This window comes from Dama dama, chromosome 9 (genome assembly GCF_033118175.1).
Source record: "Dama dama isolate Ldn47 chromosome 9, ASM3311817v1, whole genome shotgun sequence".
Lineage (NCBI taxonomy): Eukaryota > Metazoa > Chordata > Mammalia > Artiodactyla > Cervidae > Dama > Dama dama.
This window is the reverse complement of record NC_083689.1, coordinates 52,911,240-52,935,323: the sequence shown is the minus strand read 5'-3', so window position 1 is coordinate 52,935,323 and position 24,084 is coordinate 52,911,240. Positions and strand designations below refer to the sequence as shown.

The following is a 24,084-nucleotide window of genomic DNA, read 5'->3' as shown; positions in this document are numbered from 1 at the left end:
AGCATAGTCAATGAAGCAGAAGTAGATGTTTTTCTGGAATTCTCTTGCTTTTTCTATGATCCAACCAAGCATTGTATTGTGTGCTTTTATATGTGTATCCTCACTTAATCCCATCAACAACCCGGCTAAGTAGACAACTGAAGTTATTATCCTCATCTTGAGAAGGAGGAGAACTAAGAGATACTAAGTAACTTGGCCAACATTATAAAGCTAGTTTGTGGCAGAGCTGAGGAGGTCAGGATTTTCCCCAAGGACTGGGTACTGGTGTGGTGAGCACCAGGACTGCTTCTTCCTCTACTCCCCTCTTCCATTTCTGTGTCCTCTTTCCCTCTGTCCTTTTTTGCATGTTCTTTATAGTCTCCTTTTCATTAACCCAGACCTCATTACTGAGGGTTTCTGTCATTGACAAAGGCAGGGCCAGAATGCCTGAGAAGGCCCTAAGCTTGGTCTGGCTGCAGGGTGTCCTGGCCCCATTTCCCTGGCCTGCCCCAGCAAAGCCTGCCCTTGACCAGCTCCCAGTGCCCTCTCTTTCCTCTTCCATGAAATGCCCTGACTGTCAACTCTCTGACAGTTTTACCGTCCCCTGGCCACCTTCCCCAACCCCAGGGGTCCTACTTAAATGTTGGGTAAAGTGCTGGAGGCTTTGGAACTGGAAGACCTTGAAGTGCAAATGACAATTGTGATGAATTTAATAGCAATTCAGCTCAGCTAAGCTTCACCTCTGGCTCATGGCAAACTTCCACCTTCCCTCTGAAGTCATTTGTTTTCTCTCTGCCTTTCTCCCTACTTTGTGGAGCAGGAGAGAATGTACAGTTAGGAGTCACGAATCCTTTTGAGCTTTTAATGTTCTTTGACTAAGATCTTGTTGCTGTCATTTTTCTGGTCTCCTCTTCAAGGACAGTAAGACTGGAATCTCATTGGCTCCAGAGGGTGGAACTGGCCACAGCATGAGGCTGGGGCTGGCTCTAACTTAGCTGGCCCAGATAAGCACCCAAGTTTCCTGAGGGATTAGGGCTGTGTCCCCTTTAGCCTGCAGCTCTTGAGGATCTGGGTACTCCCCGTCATGAGCTTTAGCAGATGCACAATTAACAAAAGCATGCTGATGAATTTACTTAAGGACCATGTGTTAGTAAGTCCCTTTTGGATAATAGTTCAACCAAATAGATGAGCTTTCAGAGCCATAATTATTCTGGCCCATTTATATTAGCTCTATTGAACCTAGTCTCAGAAAATTGTTAATACTGACTTCCATCAGCAGAAGCTGCTTTTATCCTTATGTCTATTCCTAAGCTGTATCCATTTGTCATAATCTTTCATCATGTGCTAAGTACAAGTAGGAATTGAAGCATCTTTTCTCCCATACCATAAAAATTGCTGCCCTGATGGCATTTAAAATCCAAATTATGCAGCCAGCCACCTTCACAACAGTGAAAATGGGTGGTGGGGAAGATGGGAGTGGTCATGATCCTTTGTTCAGAGCCTGGAGTCCAGACAAATGCTCCTGGTGACCTGGAATTGTTCTCCCCAAGGGCATTTGTTACAGGTTAATGGCCACCCAGCAGAGGTTGGCTGTGTGTATCAGGATACGATCTGGAGCCATCCTCCCTTCCTGTCTTCTGTTGTGGCGCCTCTCTGGGGCGGCACTTCTGAGGAGCAGTGTGAATGCTAAAGGGATGTATTGTGTGGTATACTCACCTTCAAGAGATGGTAGAAGATGAGTGGGATAGTGGAACCCAGTATAAAGGAGCACAGAGCCTTAGTAAGTTCTCTTTTGCCTCCCACTTTGGCAGTTTGACCATTTCTGAGTTTTGTTTCCTCATGTGTAAAACAGGGTTGTTAAAACAGGCACCTCCCTCTTAAATTTTAGTGTAGATTAAATGTGATTATATATATAAAGCATCTAGAATTGAGACTGGCACTGTATGGCTAATGGATGGTCAATAAATGTCAGCTGTTATTTTTTAGTATGGGGTGGCTGCTTCCATTGTTTAATTTATGGCTCTGTCAGCCAGGCTCCTATCCGAAAATGTTGCCCCCTCAGTCTGTCTCTGTCACAACAGCAATCCACCTACCCTGAGAGGTTCATTTATTCTCTTGGATCTTGAAGGCTTTGGTCTTTAAGAATCTCTTATTCAGTTGCAAGTGTAAGGAAGCGTATCATGGTAAGCTGTTGTCAGTTAACACCTTAGCTGGGATTTCTTGCCATTTCAGAGGAAATTGGTATTTACAGTATTGATGGCAGAGAGAAGAGAGAATTCAGCATTGAAAGGAGCCCTGAAAAGCCAACTGAGAGGGCACCAGAGCATGAGAGTTACTTCAGAGCTGACCACGGGCTGGCTGGCCTCCCTCACCTCTCGGTCTTTGTCTCTTGTTTTGGACCCTGCTGGAGCAGAGGGAGGGTCATCCCTTTCTCTGCAACTGTGTTTCTCACCTTGTCCAATAAAGGGTAGGGGCTGTGCTGGTAAATGTGCTGGGGTGATCTCATCCACCCCACCCCCCACCCCCACAGGCTTGCTTCCCTTAGCATCCAAGGCACAACCGATAGAACACTTGACTAAGAACAGAAACATAGAAGTGAGTCAGGATTCAGGCAGTCCTGGACTTAAATCTCTGCTCTTCTCTCTGCAGTGTGGTTTTGCACAGATCCTGTGTTTGTAAAATGGGATTAAAAGTGTGTGTTTCATAGGTGAAACTTGGAGGAGTTGTGCAGCATGGAAGGCACTTTAGACCAGTGCCGGGCATATGGGTAGGGGTTTCATAAATGGTAGCTGCTGTTTTCCTTACAACTCCATCTCCGTGATGCTGCTTTTCCTGAAAATCTTTTCTGGAATTCCACCTTCGAGGTGACTGTCTAGCTTGTAGCATGTTTGTGTGACCAAGCCTCCCTCAGTGCTTGCTGAAGTCACTTAGAGCCAGATTTGGTGATCAGAATGAGTTGATCAGACAGATGAGCACCAAATTTATGTCACTTCTACTAAAAACAGGTGAACTGTAAAATAATGGCAGATTGTGAGACAGAGTGTGTGTGTGCGTGTGTAGCTTAAAATATGGTTCAAAGATGATACCAAGAGGAAACTTAAAAAAATATTTTGAGCAGTGATGGGATTGTTGGGAAAAGGGCCTTTCCTGAGGCTTCAAGTATGTGTCTCAGTGGTTCATATCTTGTTGTAATCCTTCTTCTTGAATCTACTCTGTTAGTCTCGTTAAAGATCTAGGGAAAAGGGCTTTCTTAGCCTCTACTCACCGAAGTGAACGCTAGCCTTGCCTGGATTTTGAAGGGTCATATTTTCATCATCACCATTACCCTTGCCTCTTTCTTTCTTCTTCTCTTGATGTTGAGGATTTGGTTAGTTGATTACAGTTATACCTGCTAGGAGTTAACCTGGCTAATAGATACACTAAAGCAAGAGTTGTAATGTAAAGCTTAGAGATGTTTAGTTTGACCCTCTTTGTGTTCTAAAAGTAAGAAATATCACAGAAAAATTTGGATTTCTGTTTCTTACTGAGTTGAATGCCTTCACGGCAGTGGCAACTGAATAATAGCTATGTTTCTTGGTCAAGACAGGAGGACTCCAGTTTTCACAGTTCCACTACTCCTAGTTGTTTTTACACTGGGCACACAGCACATTTATATCTGTCCCTGCCTGGCTTCTGGAGGCATTTAATCCACATACTTCAGAGGTAAATATTATTAATGGTCTTCTAGCCCTGTGGTCTAGTGTACGGCACTTTTGACAGAGACTGACCAGCATGGCTGGGCCCTGGAGTATATAGGCTCCAGGTACTTAGTGGACAAGGTGGTCTTTGTTCTGGAGTTTGGAGCTAGTTCCTGGCTGCCAGCAAACTCTTTGGGCTTGTCTCCAAAAGATACATCTGCCTGTAGGAGGAAGCACTTCTTTCATTCCTTTGTTGTATGATTACAAACTAAGCCTTGGGCTGGGCAAGGGGTATATACAGTGGTGAAAAAGACTGACACAGTGCCTGCCCTCAGGAAACTCAGCTGTTGGAAGTGTGATGTCAGAATGTAGGGAGCCTCCTGCCAGTCTTCTCATTAGTCTCACACACACCTATTCTTCTGTTGCTAGTTTTTCTTTTGAGCTCAGATTTGTGCAGACTGCAAGTTCAAAGGGTAGGAGGAGTTTGAGGGACTAGGTTGCACAGGTGACCACAACCCAAACCTGACCTGCCTGAGTGAAGCCATTTTGTGTAGTCCCTGCTGGATGTCACAGCACAGACTCATCTGACTTGCCCCTACATGACTCCCCTTTATGAGTAATAGGTGTAATGGCTACTGTGTAACCAGGGCTAGTGGTTTACAGGGTGATACTTCTTCTAACATATGAATGAGATGTTATTTCCTCTTTATAAATGTAGAAACTGAAGCTTAAAAGTTAAGGAACTTTTCCTGGAGTCAAAAGCAACTTGGAATTGAACTTTGGGTTACCTGAAGGAGAGTTTCAGTTTTAAACCACAATTCTATCATCCGTGCATCTTGTTACTTGTAACATGATTTAAGGACCTCTTCTTGTCCAAGCTGACTCATTTGAAAAGACCCTGATGCTGGGAAAGATTGAGGGCAGGAGGAGAAGGGGACGACAGAGGATGAGATGGTTGGATGGCATCACCGACTCAATGGACATGGGTTTGGGTAAATTCCGAGAGTTGGTGATGGACAGGGAGGCCTGGCGTGCTGCGGTTCATGGGGTCGCAAAGAGTCGGAAACAACTGAGTGACTGAACTGAACTGATCTTGTCCAAGCTAATTTTCCTTACTGGTCCTTCAGAAGATCTGAAATTCTTCCATCTGAATCTCATGTTTTTATTTCTTGTTAAAATGTAAAAATCCTTGGAGGGGCTTTACATATTGTCATCATCAACAGCTTAACCCCTTAATCTTTCCTCTGTCAGCTAGTTAAAGATCAGGACCTAAGGGACCCAGGGAGGTTCCTATCTGGACCTGGGGTACTGCTTGAAAGAGATGGCATTGTTACCTCCCATGTAGGATTAAAGTTGCTTGGGAGACCAAAATGAGATCTACATAAAGTACCTAGCCCAAGTTTGAGTTCATAGGAGGAATCCATGAAAAATACTCCTAGGGGAAGAATTGGGAGGTGGGGAAAAAGTGATGGCAGGGGAGGTGGGAATGCTGAAATAATCTTCCAGTGTGCTAATGTGGGTTCTTCTTTGCCCTCCCAGATGTAATTTCTCAGAGCTCTGGAACCCTCTGGTTCCAGTTTCCTGAGGCCTTACTGCTTTTTTATACACAAACAGGTTTAAAAATGGGACAGGAAGGATGGGAGGCTGGGAAGGAATAAGATGAATAATACTTTGTATTTATATTACATCTTTCTCTCCTGAGCTCAAAGTGCTCAACAGACACCATCTCATTAATCCTCCATATTCTCCCTGGGGTGGAAGGAAACAGGTTTTAGGAAGAGGTTTCCAACCTGGGCATCTTCCTCCTTTAGCCCAGCTGGACTTGTGCCTTCCCACTTGCACCCCTCCCTCCATGGATTGGAATGTCCCAAGAGGTCATGTATGCCCCATAGGTACCCTGGGGAATTAAGGTACCCAGGCCCTTAGTCTTCCCTGCTGGGTGGCTTAGGAATTAATTGGGCTTTAGCTACCAGCTTTTGTACATCTGAGTTGACCATTTGAGGCCTTACTGTTCTATTCAGTTGTATGCTTTTTCTTTTATAAATATCTTTAGTTTTAATTTTAAGAGCAATAGGAATTTTAAACATCCAACAGTATAGGAGCTTATCAAGTAGAAAGTCTCCTGTTGTCTCATTTTGTCAACCCCTCTCCCCAGTATGTTCCCTTAAACCCCTCACGATAGTGTGGAACCTTCTGGACTTTTTAAACAGTGCATATACAAAAGTGCCATATACACACAGCACATGCTGTGTTAATTTAATCATATCACCTCAGCTGTACTGGTTCTGAGACTTGTCTTATGAAAGGGCCAAACATGGCTAGGGAGGGCAGGAAACGCAAGGAGGAGGAGCGTGTACTCCCCCAGGCCATTTTCTTTCTGCTTGCTTGCTACCCAGCTGTGGTGGTTCATGCCCTGTTTTCCTTTCTCTGAAGGAATTTGCACTGACCAACCCAGAGAAGAGCAGCGCCAAAGAAACAGAGAGAAAGGAAACCGTAGCAGAGGAGGAACTGGAACCCAAGATTTTGGAGGTGTTTCACCCGACCCATGAGTGGCAGGCACTTCGTCCAGGTACCAAGCCCAGCCCTGTCTCCAGGAAACACACTTGAAATTCAAAATGTGCATGTTCTTTGTCCACTTAGGGCTGTTTTGAAAGAGCAGCCCCTCTCTGGCTTCCTCGGAGGGGAGTAGTGGTGGCTGCTGCTGCAGGACTCAGGGACCTTCATGTTCCAGAAGAACAGAGATTGCCGCATCTGAGTGCCCTGGAAGGCAGGGAGGTGGTGGGTGGCCGAGCTTTCTGAGCACGTGATTGAAAACTTTCTTTCCTTGTACTTCTGAGGCACAGGAGAGGCAGTGACATGTGCCTCACTCTGCAAATGCTATTTTGGGCTCTGTTTCTCGGCTCAGTGCTGCTGAAATATTGTTCATGGGAGAGTCCTGAGCACTGGTGCAGGGTAGGAGTTTTCTATTGTTAAAGGAGCCTGTGCCAAGAAACAGGGGCTGATCCTGGCATGGTTTTTGAACAGAGCATCCTCAGAAGGGACAACTTTGAAACCCTTTTATGGCCCTGGGCCCAGGGATTAAAATAATAAATAAGCCAGCAGTTGTGGTGTTTATCATATTCAGATACTGTGCTAGGTGCTTCATGTGCATAAGCTTGTTCAGTCTTCACAATAGTAAGAGCTATTATTGTCTTATTTTCAGAGAAAACATTGAGGCTCAGAGAGAGTAGGTGACTTGACCTATGTCATTCAGCTAACTTGTCCAACATCATTGACCCCAGCCTGGACTCACCTTCCTCCCACTTGTCCTTGACTGGAGCCTGACTGGGCCAATTCTCAGGAATAGGCTTTGTGTTCTGCACTGTTGCAGTGGGACGACAAGCCCTGGCAGCTGCTAGAGCATAGTTTCATCAACTCCTTGCTGATATTCATCACTATGTTCTCACTGCTGCATTGCTGCTGTGCTGGGCAGGGGCAACATTTGCACTGCCAGCCAACTTTCTGATAGCAATATCACCCCTGTCGGGCTTGAGTGCAGGTAGTTACTGCCACAGAAAAGTGATGAACCACCAGGGAAACCAAGTAGGTGCTAATAGTGTTGGGTAGAGGCAGATTTTAGGGGCAGAGGTACTGGGCTCAGCAAATTCAACTTCTGGCTGCTTTCCTCCACCTTCCCTGAGAACTGAGCCCCCTGGTCTCTGAGGACTAAAACTAGAGGGACTCTCAGGGTGTGGAAAGTGGAGGCTGTGGGTTATGTTCATTGATTTAATGTGATTATAAGTGCTTATACCACTTTTGACCAGGCAAGTGCCTGGAGCACATGGAAGTCAGTGTCCCTACCCCTACCCTCTTTTCCTGTAGCACCCTTTGAGGCCCCAGTCCACGTTGTAGATCAAGCCTGAAAGTTCTGACCCAGGGCCCTTGCCCATCCTCTGGGCAGTGGGGTTGCTGGTAATGGTTAAGCAAAAGAACCTCTCTTTATATCCTTGGGGAGGGAGGGCCAGCGCCTGTGTGACAAGGGCAGGCTGAGTGCTCTAAGCGTCTCTTGGAGAGTTAGAGTGGAGTACTAATTTTTACATTTAACTTGTTGCCCCATTGACATCATCCTCTGCCTTCTAGTTTCTTAAGGCTCCTTATAAATTGTTCTGCCCCAAGTTTCCTTGAAGCCACTCCAAAGGCTCGTGACTTGTGTTTGAGCACAGACACTCAGGCCCCACAGCTCTGAGGGCAAAGCAAGTCTACTTCCAGTTGTGCTTGCCCCATATTCCAAAAGTGTTTTCATTTCACCTACGCTCACCCCCCAGAGCAGGACCAGTGAGGGGAGGAGGGAAGGTGAGAGATTTGTTTTGGCCTCAGGGTTTGATGTGTAATGATTGAGAGGTACTGTCGAGGCAGATAAGACTCTCTTCAAGATGTGCTGTGTGTACATTGAGAAGATTTTTATATGTATGTTTGTTGGTAGGAGATTGACATCTCAGGGGCCTGTATAGATAGCTGGCATTTGCCTTTAATCAGTATATTTAATCCACCATATTCTAAATGCTACCTGGGAACTTCCATCACAGCTACTGAATGGTTAAAAGAGATGTAACTAGTCCTGGAATAGTAGATAAGTGAGGAGGTAGTATAATTTATTAATAGTGGTAAAGAGCACAGACTTTAGATTGAGCCAGTCCTGGATTCAGATCCTAAGTTTGCTACTTAGGGGATCTTGGGCAAGTCACTGAATCCCTCAGTTCCCCAATTGGTGATGTGGGAGAAATGTCCTGCCCGCCTCCTGCAGAGGCTATTCTGAGGATTTCTAACATGAAGACATAACCCAGTACACAGCAGTTCTGATTTTAAATGGTATATTCTCTGTTTGTGCCACCCCTTAAACTTGATTGTGAAATTGGATGCCAGTGAGTATGCATGAGTGTGTAACCTTCCTGTCCTCTCCGGCTTTAGATGGGGAAGGGAACTTATGGTGACAGGGAAAGACTTCCATGGTCATGGAATGTTCTTCTTTCCTTCCAGGATGATTTTTGGTAAGGGAGCGGAATGGGTTAGCACAGCATTTCCCGCGTAAGAGCTAGGACATGACATAAGAAGATGGTGGAATATCTTTGGGGGGACTTTTAAGAGAATGGCAAAATGGCTAGTTTATGTTGACAGTTATTGGCTTCAGTTCAGTACCTCCTGTCTCTGAAGGTAGGACCTCATCTGTGTTGTCCTCTGGTCTCCAAGGAGGAGTTACTGGGCTACACGGTCTGGGCTCATATGAAGGCAGATATCCTGCCTGCTGTAGCCTGGAATATCAGAGGACCAACCTGTAACTTCATGAACCTTCCTACCAGGCCAGGTGGGAATTGGGCCCCAGCCACCCTGCCCTGAGCAGCTGCAGGTCACTCCCCTGAAGTCTCCCTGCCTTGTTATTACTGTCAGCATCCTTGCTGTGAGTTACTTGTTCCTAGAAGTGATTTTCCTGTCTCTCTCTCTCTCTCTCTCAGTTTATTTTGGGATCTGTCATACCTTACGGAGGCACAGCAAGCATTTGAGTGTGGATTCAGCATCAGCTGTTCACAAGCAAGCAGAGGAAAGCTGTTTGCTGGCAGGTCCTGTGGGTTTTGGGCAAGGAACTCAGAAATTTGTCCTAAGGCTGAGCACCCATGAACCCCAGGCTTAGTGCCTGTGTACTTGTTATTAGAGAAAACTGGTCAAAGCCAGATATGGTGGGCCTTCTGCTCCTTGGACATTTTCTGTGATCCTACTTTGTGCCAAGGACTATACTGGTAGCCAGAGACAGATAATAGCTCACATTTACTGAATATCCACTGTGCCAGGCATCTTTTGAGGGTAGGTTCTGTAACTACCCTCATTTTTATAGACAAAATTGAGTCTCAAAGAGAAGTGACTTAGCCAAACAACCAAGTGACAGAGACAGAATTCAGATCTAGCTTTGTTTGGCTCTAAGCCTAACCTCTACCACTGTACCATACTGTCTTTCTGGGTAACAAATGAGATATGACCCCTGCCTTCCAGCAGTTCATAGTCTCATAGAGGATACAGAGAGAAAAAAGCATTGCAATGTTTTGAGTGTCCTGGAGAAAGTGCCTGGTGCTCAATGAGGGCACAAAGGAGGGTGTGGGGAGGCCAGGCCCAGGGCCTTCTCTCTGTCCCTGAGATTTTGGTGGAGCTTTGAGTCAAATTTTATGATGCTAAACCTCCAAATGCACTTTCAGTTCTCTTTTTGAGCTCTGTGGCCTTGTCAGGTTGATGAGAATCTCTGAATCTTAGTTTCCTCATCTGAAAACAGGGATGAAAATACCTACTTCACAGAGATGGTGTGAGACTGAAACAAGATTAACATATGTAAAATGTTTCACACAGGGCCTGGCACGTAGGAAATATTCAATAAATGGCTATAGTTGTCATTTTAAAAATATACCTTTGCTGCTGCCTTCCTTTCCTTGGGACCTGAAGGAAAAGTGGAGGCGATGAGACTGTCTGAGCAAAGTCCTCTCTTGTTTCTGCCTGTTACCCACTGCTGTACGTTTGTCCCATATGGACTCATGGAAGCTTAGACCTGGGGCTTCTTATTGACCTGAGGTGACTTCCAGGATCTGAAATGCTGTGTGAGAGCCTCTGAAATATTGTCATTAGTACAAAGAGCCACTTGATGGGAGCACGCAGGAAGCCTGTGCAGGAACACATTAATGTGAGGGGGTATAAAAAAAAAATCTAAATCATCAACAACTGATGAGAGCAATCCAAGAATTACAGAGCACCAGCCATCTGGTCAGATCATTTCAGATCTGCATGAGCGATAGGAGGGAATTGAATTTTAAAAACCTCTTTTATGGTAGACCAACTACTCTCTTGCAAGCATTTAAGGGAGGAGTCTGATTTCTTGCAGGCTCTGGACATCTGTCTGAAGGAGCACCTGACTCTGGTCTGGGTGACTGTGGGATTGCCTCTCTCAGGTCTTCTGCCCCTTGCAGCTTAGAAGAGGCTGTGTGATCTTCCAGTCCTCGGATTCCAACTGCATATCCAGTAATTCAATTTAGACACTATCTATCTAGCTGGAGTTAGTGTCAGATCCCAGTTAAAGGACTCAGTCCCACTGCCTCTAATTGAGATGCTAGTCACAAGTCCCAGACCACTGGCCTTGTGACTGACCAGCTATAAATTGGAGATTCCCAAAACTCCCTCCTCAAGTTTACTAGAACAGCTCACAGAACTCAGGAAAACATTTTACTCATGTTTACTGGTTTATTATAAAGGATACAACTCAGAGTAGCCAGGTGTATGAGATACATAGAAGGTATGGTCTCTAAGGTGTGGAGCTTTCCTGCCCTCTCTGAGTATACTGCCTTCTCAGTACTTCCGAGGTTCACCAATCAGAAGCTGTCAAAAGCCCTCCAGGAGCTTTTATGGAGTTTTTGTTTTTAGATGTGATTGATAAAGTCATTGGCCATTGGAGATTGAACTCAATCTCCAGCCCCGCTTCCCTCCCTGAAGGTGGGGCTAAAAGTTCCTAGTGTCTAATCAAGCCTTCATTTTTCTGGTGACCTGCCCCCATCTTGGAAGTTATCTAATTCTACCCCTGGTCCCTCACAGGAGTCATTTTAGGAACCATGGATAAAGACCAGATACTTAAAAACAAACAAACAAACAAACAAAAAAAACCACAGGCTACGATCGAGGTAGGACTAAGGGGCAAAGCTTTGGTGCCTTCTGCCACCTATCCAGCTCTGTGATTGGGAAGCAGGTAACCCTCTCTTTCTCCCCTAGTCAGGAGGATCTTCTTTATGGGTTATTTCATTCCCCAGGATGGTCCGCGAGAGTATGACCTGTGTGTGCCCTGTCATTTGCACATAGGCACACACACACCTCGAGGTCCATGAGCAGTGGGTGAGAGTAGGAGTACTGGTTAAGAGCAGTTCATACCTCAGCTCCTCTGGCTCATGAGACTGAGGCAGTTGGGACTTCTTGGCTGCCACCAAGAGCTAATGGCCTGAGGGAGGGCTATAGTAGGGGACCTCTGTTGGATGATCTTTCACCCTGGCTCAAGAGCAGTGCTGGAAATGTAGAGCAAGGGCTGGGTAGAGGAAACTGCGTGGTTTTTGTGTGGTGTCTTGGTAATGTGTCTCCTCTCTTGAACACAAGTTGCTGTCTGCAACAACATTTGAGGATGACGTGTTTAACAGAGCTTATCTTTGGTGCTACCTCCTTCTGCACAGTGCCTTCCTCTCCTACTTTGAAACTTTTCAAGTCTTTAGGAGATTTCCTTGAGGACTTCATTTATCCCTTCCCTACCTATACTCGTATCCATCCTCCCCTATTACTGCCACCTCCCTAGCCTTTGTTAAGTGTCTCCACTGTGAGCATCTCCTTTACTGCTCAGGGCATAGCAGGATGCCAGGTCTCTTGAGGCCTGTAGGAGCAGTGTCAGAGGCTCCAAAATACCCTGTACTGGGAGAGAAAATGATAGTGGGCTAGAATACATGCAGTCCCCACCAGGCTTCATAAGGACAGTTTAGAGCTCTTCATTTCAGAGAGACACCATTTCCCATATGTGAACTTCTTCCAGCGTGGCTGACCACTGCTCCAGTAGCAGCCAGATTGCACACCCTGCTGGCAAAGCAGGTAGAGGCCAGGGCAGGAAGGCCTGTGACCTCCGTGGTAGCCACTGCCAAGGCTGGAGGCCACTTTGAGACTAGCTGGCTGAGCACTGTGCTATAGAGATGCCCAGAGCATCTCTACTTGGGCTTTGCCTTTAAGTACAGAAATATGAATGGGACAGGCCAGGGTCCAGTTTACATTCTATGGACTTGGGGGGTGATAAAGAGCAACTGTTGGATATCCATTTTTTAACAAGCGTTTGTATGCTTAATGCTCACCCTCGGCCCTCGTTTTCCTCTTCTTTTTCCTCCATCTACCTGATCTCTTTGAGGCTTAGAGTTGCGCAGCCTCAGCTTTCAAAGATCGAGGACCCCCAAAACTGGCTGAAATAGAAGACTTAGACTGGAGTAGGAATAGTGGAAAACTCGTTGCCAAAACTAGTCTCAGCCCTTATACCCAGGGCTTGATTTTAATTCAGAGAATCTCTGTAGCCTCGACTTGCCTTCTTTCTCTCATATTGACCTCACTTGACTAGCTAAGACTGTCTAGGCCATCTCCAAGATTAAGATTAACCAGGGTTGGGAATAGCTCTCAAGGACCAACTTGGAGCTGAAATCAAAGACCCTTTTCCAGAGCTTTTTCCATTCTTAGCTTTGTCACGGTACTGGAGGTAGGAATTGATTGATAACTTGAGATAATATTCGATTAGGTCGAGAAGAGGGCAGGTAGGGAGCAGGAATGAAGAGGGGATGACATGAACTCTCACTCTAAATGTGAGACTATATTGGTCTAGTTGGAGAGGCAGGGATGTGTAGGAGAAAAACGGGATGGTAGTGGTGCGCTGCATCCCTTCTGTCAGGTAGGGGGTGGTGGGAGGAAAGAGAGTTGAAATACAGTAGATCTGACTATGTGAAAATAAGTGTATAGTTTAATCCCTTCAGGACTGTGCTGTGAATGGGAGTTGAGGAAATTAAGATGGGTGATATAAACTCCTGGGTTTGGGGGTTTGAAAATAAGAGGAAGAAGAGAATGAAAATAGTAACTTCAGAGACAGCCATACCAAAAAATTTATTTCTCGTTACATTTGTTGAACTCTTATAATGTTCCAGGTTCAGTGCTTGATGTTGGAGATACCATGGTGGGCATTAAACAGAGGTTTGCCTGCTTGGGCTTATGGTGTAGGAGGATCCCAGACAGGAAAATAACACTATGAGAATACAGAGGTGTGGCCTTAAGGAACATCTTCCCAGAGGCAGCATCACTGAAGCTGAATGGAGAGAACTTTTGTGTATGTTGGAAGGCAAAGGGGAAAGGAGGCACTGTTGACAGAGATTTGAAATCCCAGAGAGCAGATCATTGATGAGACAAAGTTGTTTAGGTGGCAGATGGAAAGTCTTGCCCTCATGAATGTGATGAACTTGGGCAAAAACAAGGAAAAGTGGGAGAGATATAGAGGGAGATTCAGGAAGCTTCCAATAGATGTCTGATTATCTGAGTCCAGACAAGGGTGAGCCTTTTACCTTGGATGATGCATGAGAAGGGCTTGATTGGGTGCTTAAGGAATGGAGAGGTTAAGAAAGAACCACTGTGAAGAAGCTGTTTAGACAGTCAAGAGGTCAGAACTAAGCATTGCCAAGCATCAGGGTCCAGTTGACATCTGACAGCCAGACTTTTTGGTGGCCTGGGACCAGTGAGTTTGGCCACATTCTAGAGCAATGTGAGCCCTGGACAGTGAATAGCTGGAGTGTGAGGAGTGATGGGGAGATCATTAAGGAGGTTTGTTGGATTGTCTTTGGGAATGATGAGAAAGAGACCTTTGTCTGTCTGACCTATGGGGCAAGCTGGAGAGCATTCGTGGAAGCTTTTCTGAACCTACTCCAACCTCCCCTCTTCTAAAACAGGGATTATCAAGACTGTTGGAAGTGCTCAAGGTCAGAGTTGGGGTGGTATCCCACTGGTTACTGATTTTCTAGGCACGCGTGAAAATAACCTGAATGAAGCAGAGCTTGTGTACAGGCTCTGTAAACCTTGTGTTCCTTGTTTTCTGATCAGGCTGGTTTTGTTTCTGTCCATGTTGTGTCTTGCTTTGTTACTTTTCATAGACTAGGAGGTTGTTGATCTTGCCTTATTTCCTATAATATGTTGATTTGAGACAAACAGAGATTGATTTGTATTTTAATTTGTTTAGTTCTCAGAATAGTGTGTTTATGGTTTGTATAATGCAGTTGTTTGAGAGGACAGAATCATTCCTTTGAATTAAAAAGTTTTCAGATTTGATTACCTGTGGCCATAATTGGGCTTCCTTGGTGGCTCAGACAGTACATAATTAGTTTATCTGGGCAGAGGTGATGAGTTTTTATGAGTAGCAATATGATCTTTTTGTCGAATGTGTTTTGTTTTTTTTTTTTGCCTGGGCGGAAAACACTACCCCCCATCCCCTACCGAAAGCAGCCCTATAAATATTGCATAAGCATCGTCTTGTTAATCTCCATTCTGTCATCCTGGTTTTGCCAAGTCAGGCTTTTGGACAGAGAATGAGAAAGTTATTTAGTATCTCATGGCCAAGAATGACTGAGGCAGAATAGGACCCAGGACCTCTAGTCTAGCTGATGGGGAAGGGAGGAAAACCAGTGCTTTGGGGGAACCCCCTAGTCCTTGGTGCTTTGTGTATGTTATTTAAGGGAGACTTCCAGTAAAAAAAAAAAAAAAAAAAAAAAACCCAAAAAACACTTCCTGTAAAGAAGTGTTTGTCTCTTCTCTTGGTCTCTTGGAGCCTGTATTTGGCCAGTGAAGGGGCGTCAGGTCCCATTGCCCTTCCCAGGAATTTTTTCTTTCTTCTGAAGGTAGAAACTGTAGGATCACTGCTTGAAAGTAGTGCTATTTCCGTCTCTGTGGGAACAAAATAATGTGAATTTTGGAGGCTGTTGACATTGAGAGGGGAAATTATTCAAGAGGATGAAGAATTATTCAAACTGCTCCATCTTTGTTTCCTAGGTTAGATCTTAGGGGTCGATCCAGATGTTCCATAAACACAGTGGAGTAAGTAGCCCTGTGTGCAGTGTGATTGGAGGGCTGTTAGCTGGCTTTAGATTCCCACTGGGCTAGATTGCAGATGGAGAGGCTGGAGGGATTGTTCCCTAAAGACCATTAGCATTTCAACCTTCAATATTTGATCAAAATAGCTAGCTGAGGATACCTTGGAGTTAGATATAAAATGGTTGACTTCAAAGGAGAGGAGCTCTTTCTTGCACAAAGCTGGCAGTAATAAGGGTAGCCAGATGCAATGTTTGATTTACAGGAACCTAAGTGATGGGGTTGGGAGGTGCCCTTTGAGGGGCTGAAGGAAAGTGGGGAGACATAAGAGAAAGGCAAATCAAAGGAAGGCTGAGTCTTCTTACATGTTTACTGATGTCATTTAACCCTGCTTATGAGTGTAAGTGGAAGTCTTGGCTCTATAGTGACTAAATTTGAACCAAAGTCTCTTTTTCTCTGTCTTTCCCTCCCTTTTCATGCTCTCAGCTCTTCCTCCCACACTGCCTGCCCTCTTTGCATTCTTTTCTCCCTTTCTGTAATGGCCTCTACCTGCAGCTGAGAGTCAGGTGGCAGGGGAGGATAGATGGGCGGGTGTGCAGTTGGGAGGAGTATTTTCTCAGTTCTCTCAGCATCAAAGAAGTGACTTCTAAGCCAATCCTTTCAGCCATGTATTTCACTGATTAGCCAGAACAAGAGGAAAAGCACATTAGCATTGCCAGAGAGGGGGTTTGGGAAAAATCAAGTCTGTGGAACTGAATGATCTAAAGTCATAATCATTAAGAGCAAATCCTGGAGTGTAGCTAGAGTTCTTCCCAGCCCGACTCCCACAGTTGTGTCCCTTGACGCTCTGCCCTGTGCTACACCAGTGAGTTGTGCTTTAACCTTCCCGAAGTAACTGATGCTAAAGAGAAGGCTTGTGTCAGCTTGTGTTTCCCATCGTTGGATATCTCTGGACATGACGTGGAAAAGAAGCAACCCCCAAAGGTTTCTTTTTTATCCTTTGACTGCAATGTCTCCATGTATTTGCAGAGGCCTTTGGAAGAGAGTTCTCTTGATTTTAGCATAGCTACGTGTTTGTATGTTTCACTTTTTCCTGGTACTGGTCAAGGGTGAGGTCTCAGGAGAACACTGGCCTCTTCTTTGTCCTTAGGTCAGGAAAATGCTTCCTGTGAAGAGAAAGAAATTTCTGGTTGTATGGGCATAACTTAGGAATTAAAGTGGATAGTTTATCTTCCTTGGAAAAAAAGACAGAAGCCTAGAATGCTCTCTCTTCAAAGAGATGGGTCCTGTGGGGAGGGAGTTGCCAGAGGGCAAAGTCCAGCTGGTATTTTGGCATCTGGTTGTTGTCACAGTGCCTTGAAATTAGCAGACAGCAGAGAGTTGCAGAGTCTCTCTACCCGGGTTCAACTGTGCCTTGAACAGCTGGGTAACCTTGGGCCAGTTATTTAATTCCACTAAGGGTTGGTGAAATATCCTGTAGTGAAATATCATTTGTAAAATAGGAATAGTAATAATTCCTACTTCAGAGGATTGTTGTAAGTGGGTAAATAAGGGAAGTACAGAAGTGTTTATGATAGTGCCAGATGTATGAAAAAGTGAAAATGTTAGTTGCTTAGTCATGTCTGACTCTTTGCCAACCCAAGGACTGTAACCTGCTAGGCTCCTCTGTCCATTGAATTCTCCAAGCAAGAATAGTACTAGAGTGGGTAGCCATTCCCTTCTCCAGGGGATCTTCCCAACCCAGGGATCAAATCCGGGTCTCCCTCGTTGCAGGCAGGTTCTTTACCATCTGAGCCACTGGGTAAGCCCAGTGCTAAGAGTATAGGAATAGCTTAATAAATGTTAGCTACTATTGTTTCTGCTGTAAAAATGAGTGGACATCAGACAAACTCAGTTTGAGACATGGTCTAAAGATTGACCAGCATTCAAGTATGTCCATATTGAGAAAGACAAAGACTAAGAACCTGTCACAGATTAGAGGAGACTAAGGAGACATGACAACTAAATGTGGTGTCATATCCTAGATTAGATTCTGTAACATAAAAAAGAACATTGGAAAAAACTGGTGAAATGCAAAAATTGTCTATAGTTGATTTAACTACTATTGCAGCAATGTTGATTTCTTTGTTTTGATAATTGTTATGTAAGATGTAAATATTAGGGGATGCTGAGTGACAGGTATATGTGAACTTTGTACTGTTTTTGCAACTTTTCTCTAGGTCAGAATAAAAAGATAAATGAAGTCCAAGTGACCTTTTAGGTAAAGGAGAAACTAACCAGGGTGGAACCATGCATAGCAGATCATACCTGACTCAGCCTTACCTCCTGTATCACGGAGTGGGCTCTTGCCAAGGGGCTCTGATGCCTGGCCTTTAGTTCCTGAACACCTGCTGCATTCTGAGCAGAGGTCAGGCAGATAATTGGTCAGACATGCTCCAGTTCTGGTTCTGCAACAGTGCCATAGCTACTAGTGTGGAGGCCACTCATTGGGCTTTAGGCTGAGTGATCAGGGCATTTGCCTCTGTTCTTTGGAATATAAATGAAATACTGCCTATTTCATCCTGTTATCTAAGCACCAATCACTATGGCAATATGTTTGCAGATCTCAATGCCTACCCCTACGCTCACGCTCACTGTTTGATCATCTAGAAGAAAGAAAAATCAGTTCAAACCAAGCTTTGCAATAATTTATTTTCCTTCCTCTTTTAAGTGCCTTTCTCTTACACAAAGCAGGTACTTTGCTTGCTCTTCTTGGGTGCAGAAGGGACATGTGCTTTTCTTATGACTGATGTGGCCATCTCTGTCATGCTAATAGCAGGGTTTGTGGAAGAAAGCCATTATTATCATTGGGAGAATGTGGATCTTGGAGTTTTTATTTTTGCATTGAAGTCAGCTGTGAGGGGAGGGGTTCTGAAATGTATAACGTCTTCCATTCTAGCAAACAGCTCTCTCTCCAGTATTTACCTTCTGGAAGCCCATATTTTCTAAGTTTAAAAAAAAATCAATGCTAAAAAATGTTCTTTGTATTTTAACTCACTGGCCGTGCTGTACTACTTTTTGCTATTGATTTACAATTTTTATTGTCACACCCTGGGGATGTGTTTGGATTACTCAATAGTATGACAAATGGCTGGGCTCTGAATTACGTATTGTATTACAGGGGAGTTCATAAACTATATTTCTCTATAGGTTATTTTAGGCGTAAGACTAGTGAACTGTCATTTCCATGTGATTAAAAAACAAAAAAACAGGAGATGGTGATGGGAGGGAGAAGTATCTGGCTCAAGATTGAACAGTAAACTACCCATGAAGTCTTGTGGAATATAAAGGCTTGAAGTGGACACATCTTGGGTGTGGATTGGGAAGATTGGGAACATCTGGGCTAGAGGAGAGAGACACGGTTCCAAATCAGACCCAGCTCAGACTGGGTCCCCAGTGGAAAGATGACCAGTTTCCTTTCTCCTGGGGCTTCTCTTCAGTCAGATAACAAGTGGTCTGAGGCCAGAGAGCCTTGCACCCTCAGTGGGCCTTCTGTGCTTCTGCTTCCCCTCCCCCATGCAGCCACTTGTGCTCATGGATGTGCAAACTCTTTGCAAACAGTTTGGTACTGCTCAGCTTGCAGAGATCATCTGTCTCTTTTGAATGAGCAACTTCATGTTTGTGGCTTCTTTTCCCTGCACAGAGAGATACTACCTTGTGTCAGCTTCTGCCTTCTGACAAATGTTTACGTTCCCTAGGGAAAGGCACCATTCTTTGGAGGTAATGTCTGCCGGTGCTCCCCACGCCTTGTGGGAGCATAAGCCTGTGTTCAAGGGTGGAGGAGCCATTGAAGCGTGCACAATAGCCACCGAGGTAACCATCTGCTGGTGTCTCAGCTCGGAGCCTGCCTTTGAGGTGCCACTGGGAGGGAGTGTCTACACTCCCAGGCCTACATGCATTATGCACAGCCTGTTCCCTAAATGAGCTTTCTAAGTGTATATAATTCCCTTCTACTCTGTTCTAGTATAGTCTGCCTCGGGGCACCATTCAGAATTTCCCCTAATTATGCTGGAACTCAGCTCCTAGTGTCTAGCATTTAGGATTTCTGGTAATAGCTGATTTTTTTTTTTTTTTTTTGGATAGATTTCTAAAATTGCAGTGAGGGATTGATTTACAGTTAAAGGAAGATTTGCTTCTTAAAGGGAAATTATCAACACTGCAGTGATAATTGGTTCATAGCAGTGGTATTTTGACTCTATCTGGAGCCACAGTCTAGCCTTCCTGGCGTCTTCCAGAATGGACTCTGTAGTTTGAGGAGGCTGCTCCAGCAGTAGAATGAAGTCTGTGCTTCAGTTGTAGACCACCACTTTCCCTTCCTGAGATGGAGGAGTTTTTGCACATGCTGCTTAGAAAAAAGGGATTCATTGCATGACTCATTCCTCGCCCACAGATCTAGGATTCCTGCCATCCAGTAAATTTTGGCAGACACGCAGTGTAAATGGAGATTGATTCTTGTCTCCCGATGCCTGCACTGCTGCTCCCCTCATTGTGTATGCCTCTTGGGTGGAGTCTGGGGTGTCCAGCTTTTTGTCCTTTTTGCTTTTCCTCCCAAGCAACCCCTGTGCCTCTGAGGCTCCTGCTCCCCTCTTCAAGTAGCCACAGGAAAGCGCATGGTCCTGAGCTTATATGGCTCTTGCAGCAAGGAGACTGACCACTTGAGAGAGATTTAGGGCGAGTCTAGACGAGACCATATGTGCCTTCTTTTTAGCCTAGCCTGTGGGAAGCTCTTGTTTTAGGAACAACCTCACTAACCCCTGAGTCTGTGTAGCCATGTCTGGAGCTAAGCCTCTCCCTTCCAGTCTGACCTTTTGGGGCTTCCCTCCCTATTTCTGGCTTCAGCAAACTGACCTGCTGGCAAGTTATGGAGCCATTGCAGCATATGGGGCTTAGCAATGACAGAGTCTGTTGTAGGGCTGCCTTTATTGGATGTCCTTTGAAATTAACTTTCCTGTAGTCTGTAAGTGCCCCCATGGGGGCCTCTTCAGGGGTCTCAGCCTCTCTTGAACTTCATGCTCCTGCTGACTCCCACACTCATTGCTGTGTGTTTTCATTTTAAACGTGGTTGGTGATGAATTGGTGGAAGGGTATGGGGATTTGCTTTCCTCTGCACCAGAAGTGCAGTGCTGCTAATTTTATTCTCTGCACTCTGTCTCTGAGATGAGCAGGCTCCTCTGTGCCCATGTTTAGTACTGCTGTGTTGCTGGACTCTCCTGGCAAAAATTAGGCTAATGTCTCAAACGACTGCATTAGCCACTGAAATGAGGTTCTAAATTGAAGGTACTATACCAAGTCTCTCTCCAAGGTATCTCCTTGTTCTCGCTTTTATTATTCAAATTCATTCTCTCAATGATTCTCTGCAGACTGGCACGCTGGTTCAGTGCGGCACATAGTACTGGCTGAAAGGCAGGATCACCTTTTAGGAAGAGGGAGAAAGGAAAGGGGAAAAAAAAAGCAAAAGATGAATGCTATGGTGCAAACAGTCAACAGTTTGTTCTAAGAGCCACTTGGCCAGCTTGTTCAGTTCCTTGAGATAGGGGAGGAAGGAATGAGACCTGGAATGGCATGCAGTAGGTAGTGTGAAGGTAGGATAATGTCACTGCATTAGTGGCATCTGTGCCTTACAAGTTCACCACACTCTCTCCTTCCCTTTTGTGTTTACTGAGCACGTAAATATGTGCCTTACTGGGTGCTGAAAAGTGGCACAGGATACCAAAAATCAATAAAACAGGATCTTACCTTCAAGAAGCCGTTAGTCTTATAGTTTCATGTGTGTGTGTGTGTGTGTGTGTGTGTGTGTTTTCTGTTTTGGGTGTGTAGGTGGTGGCAGGGGGGCCATGTGGCAGGGTGGGTTGAGGGGGAGGATAAGGGAGGGGCTCAAACTTTGATTCTTGCGTTTTACGTCAGAAGTAGAAACCTTCTAGCAATTGATGCTTAGATGGTTGAGAATTTAGCTCTTATGTGTTTGTTTTTAAAATGGCTTTATTTTTTTCCTTGCCTGCTGACAAAGTAATATGTTTTTGAAGCAGAAAACTTAGAGAACACAAAAAAGCACAAAAGAAAACAACAACAACAAAACCATCCCTACTCTACTTCCCAGATGTAAAGATAACATGGTTTATGTTCTTCCAGTTGTTTATATAAAAGTGCTTTCATTCTCTACATAATATTTGGAGGCTTATATTTTCCATTTAGAAATTGGGAGCTAAATATTATAGTTTTTTAAAAGCTAGCGCCTCCAGCACATAATTAGGCACACAGTGAACATTTTCCAGATGCTGGTCTTTGTAAGAATATACCAAATTATGCTTAATTATTATTGTTACATATTTAGGTGGCTTCCAGTTTTTTGTTATTATAAATAATTCTACAATAAACATTCAAAAACATTCTGTATGTTTTTATGTGCTCTTTATGTTCTTAGAAGAGATTCACCAAAGTAGAGGTTGCTTAGCTTTTCTGATTCTTTTGTCCAGCTGGGGCAACCTCTTGTCTGGGCTGTTAAAATAACACTGTGTTTTGAGTATCTCTCATTCCCATTGTGCAAGAAATGCCCTGGGATTTCTTTTCTCTGTGGTCCCTAGATACTTCTCCTTTGACTAGGAGATAGCTGGCTTCAGGGAAGACAGGACACCAAGCATAGAACCCATGTTCTCATTGTTTTGTACCAAGACTATAGGATCCGCAGGACAGGGATATTGTCATCAGTCTCTTTGATGGTAAACAGATGTTGAGTGCCTGCCCACCTGTGTCCAGCTCAGTGCCAGATGAGGGAGGTATATAAAACAGGCCCCTACTTTCAAGGAGCTCACTGAACTGGACTGGATAACAGAACTGACGTGAAATAATCCACACGTGTTTATCGAGTACTTGCTCAGTGGTAGGTATTTGCTCTAGACTACTGTTGGGAGAGGGTAGCAAAGACTGAGATGCTCTTCTTCTTGAACTTGCAGTGCATATAAATAAGAGCTATTTATAAGTAAAGTTAACTAGCCATACAAGTCAGTAAGTGATAAATGTCTAGTTGTACAGATAGCAGGTGTTACAGAGATTCAGAGATGGGCTGCTGTGAAGCAGAATGTCATTTATTATGAAACAGAATAGATACATAAAGCTCAGAGAGAACGAGGGACAGCTAGGGCTTGATAAAGAGTTGGAATTTGATGAGGTGGGGCAGGACGAGTTTTCCAAATGGGAGGAACAGCTTGCAAAGGGATGGTGGCAGTAATGATTACTATATCATGATGGAGACCAGTCGCACAGCAGCAGAGGAGCAGATTGAAAGTAAAAGTGTTAGTTGCTCAGGTTTGTCTGACTGTTTGTGACCCCATTGACTGTAGCCCACCTGGCTGCTCTGTCCATGTAATTCTCCAGACAAGAATACTGGAGTGGGTTGCCATTTCCTTCTTCAGGCGATCTTCCTGACACAGGGATCAAACCTGGGTCTCCCCATTGCAGGCAGATTCTTTACCTCCTGAGCCACCAGGGAAGCCCAAGGAGCAGATTGGGGGCAGGAGATTGCTGAAAGGTGAGAGCTCAGGTTGCATACTGAGATACCTGAGAATTATGGGCTCCAGAACAGTACTAGGTACACAATAGATGGGAAAAATTTTGCTAAATTTGTTTCTGATTATAGGGCAGGTAAGGCGGCCTTGATTTTGCTTAGTGCCAGAGTGCTCCAGGCACCGTCTTTGGACCCCTACTCTTCTCTTAAGTACTCTTAACACTTTGGTTATCTTGTCTGGCCTAATGACTTTACATTTTACTTGTAAGCTGATGGTTCCCATATTTTTTAAAATCTCCAGTCTACACTTTTCTGAATTCCAGACCCATTTGTCCGTTTGCCTCTATGTGGGTGTTTAATCCTTAACACGCCTAAAACTGAGCTCCTGTAACCTTCTCCATCTTGGTTAATGGTAAGTGTATCCTTTCAATTACTCAGAGGTCAAAATGCTCAGAGCCATTCTTGACTCCTTTCTGTCTCTCACACTCACATTCTATCTCTCAGCAGGTCCTAAACAGATCTATCTTCACATATATCCAGAATCTGACCACTTCTCATTACCCCTGTCATTACCATTATCTCTCCCTTGGGTTATTGAAGTAGGCTTCTAACTGGCCTCCTTCCTGCCCTTAATGCTTCCAGTCAGTTCTCAACACAGCCAACCAGAATGATCCTTTTATTATGTGTTCCTGTGCTCAAAAATATCCTTTGGCTTTTCTTCTCTTAAAAAGATTCAAAGTCCCTTCTGTGGCAGATGTAGCCTTGTGTTATGTATTACCAGCCTTAACTCTGTCATTTCATCTTGTACTACTCTCCCTCACACTCCCTCTCCTCTAGACACCTTGGCCTTCCTCATGTTTCTTGAATGCACCAGGCCCATCATGCCTTGGAACCTAGAATGCTCCTCTCATAGATAATTGTGTGGGTTGCTCCCTTACTTCTCTGAGATCTTTACTCAGAAGCGACCTTCTCTTCCAGTGGCCAAAGCTGGAATGGTTTAAGCAGCAAAATAATGTAGTATTCGATTATAACCCAAAGTATAAAATAAATATACATGAGTGTGAACTTACATAACTGAATGAATGAATGTATGGATAGCTAAATAAATGGGAGAGAGAAGATAAATCTCTTACAGAAGAATTCCAATAGTATATATAGATTCTTCCCCCTTGCAGGAGGTAGAACTTAAAGTGTGATTTGGATTAGGTGACTCACTTCTAAAGAGTAGATTATGGAAAGAGAAAAATAATA

At 44.5% G+C, this 24,084-nt stretch overlaps 1 protein-coding gene across 8 annotated transcripts in view; it reads left to right on the top strand.

Moving 5' to 3' along the window:
• SIL1 (SIL1 nucleotide exchange factor) overlaps positions 1–24,084 on the top strand; it is a 234,737-nt gene that overhangs the window by 59,985 nt on the left and 150,668 nt on the right. For all 8 annotated transcript variants that reach the window (XM_061151417.1, XM_061151419.1, XM_061151415.1 and 5 more), the window contains one exon: positions 6,090–6,225. In XM_061151417.1, the coding sequence (XP_061007400.1) occupies positions 6,090–6,225 (136 nt within the window). The remainder of the gene's footprint in view (positions 1–6,089; positions 6,226–24,084) is intronic.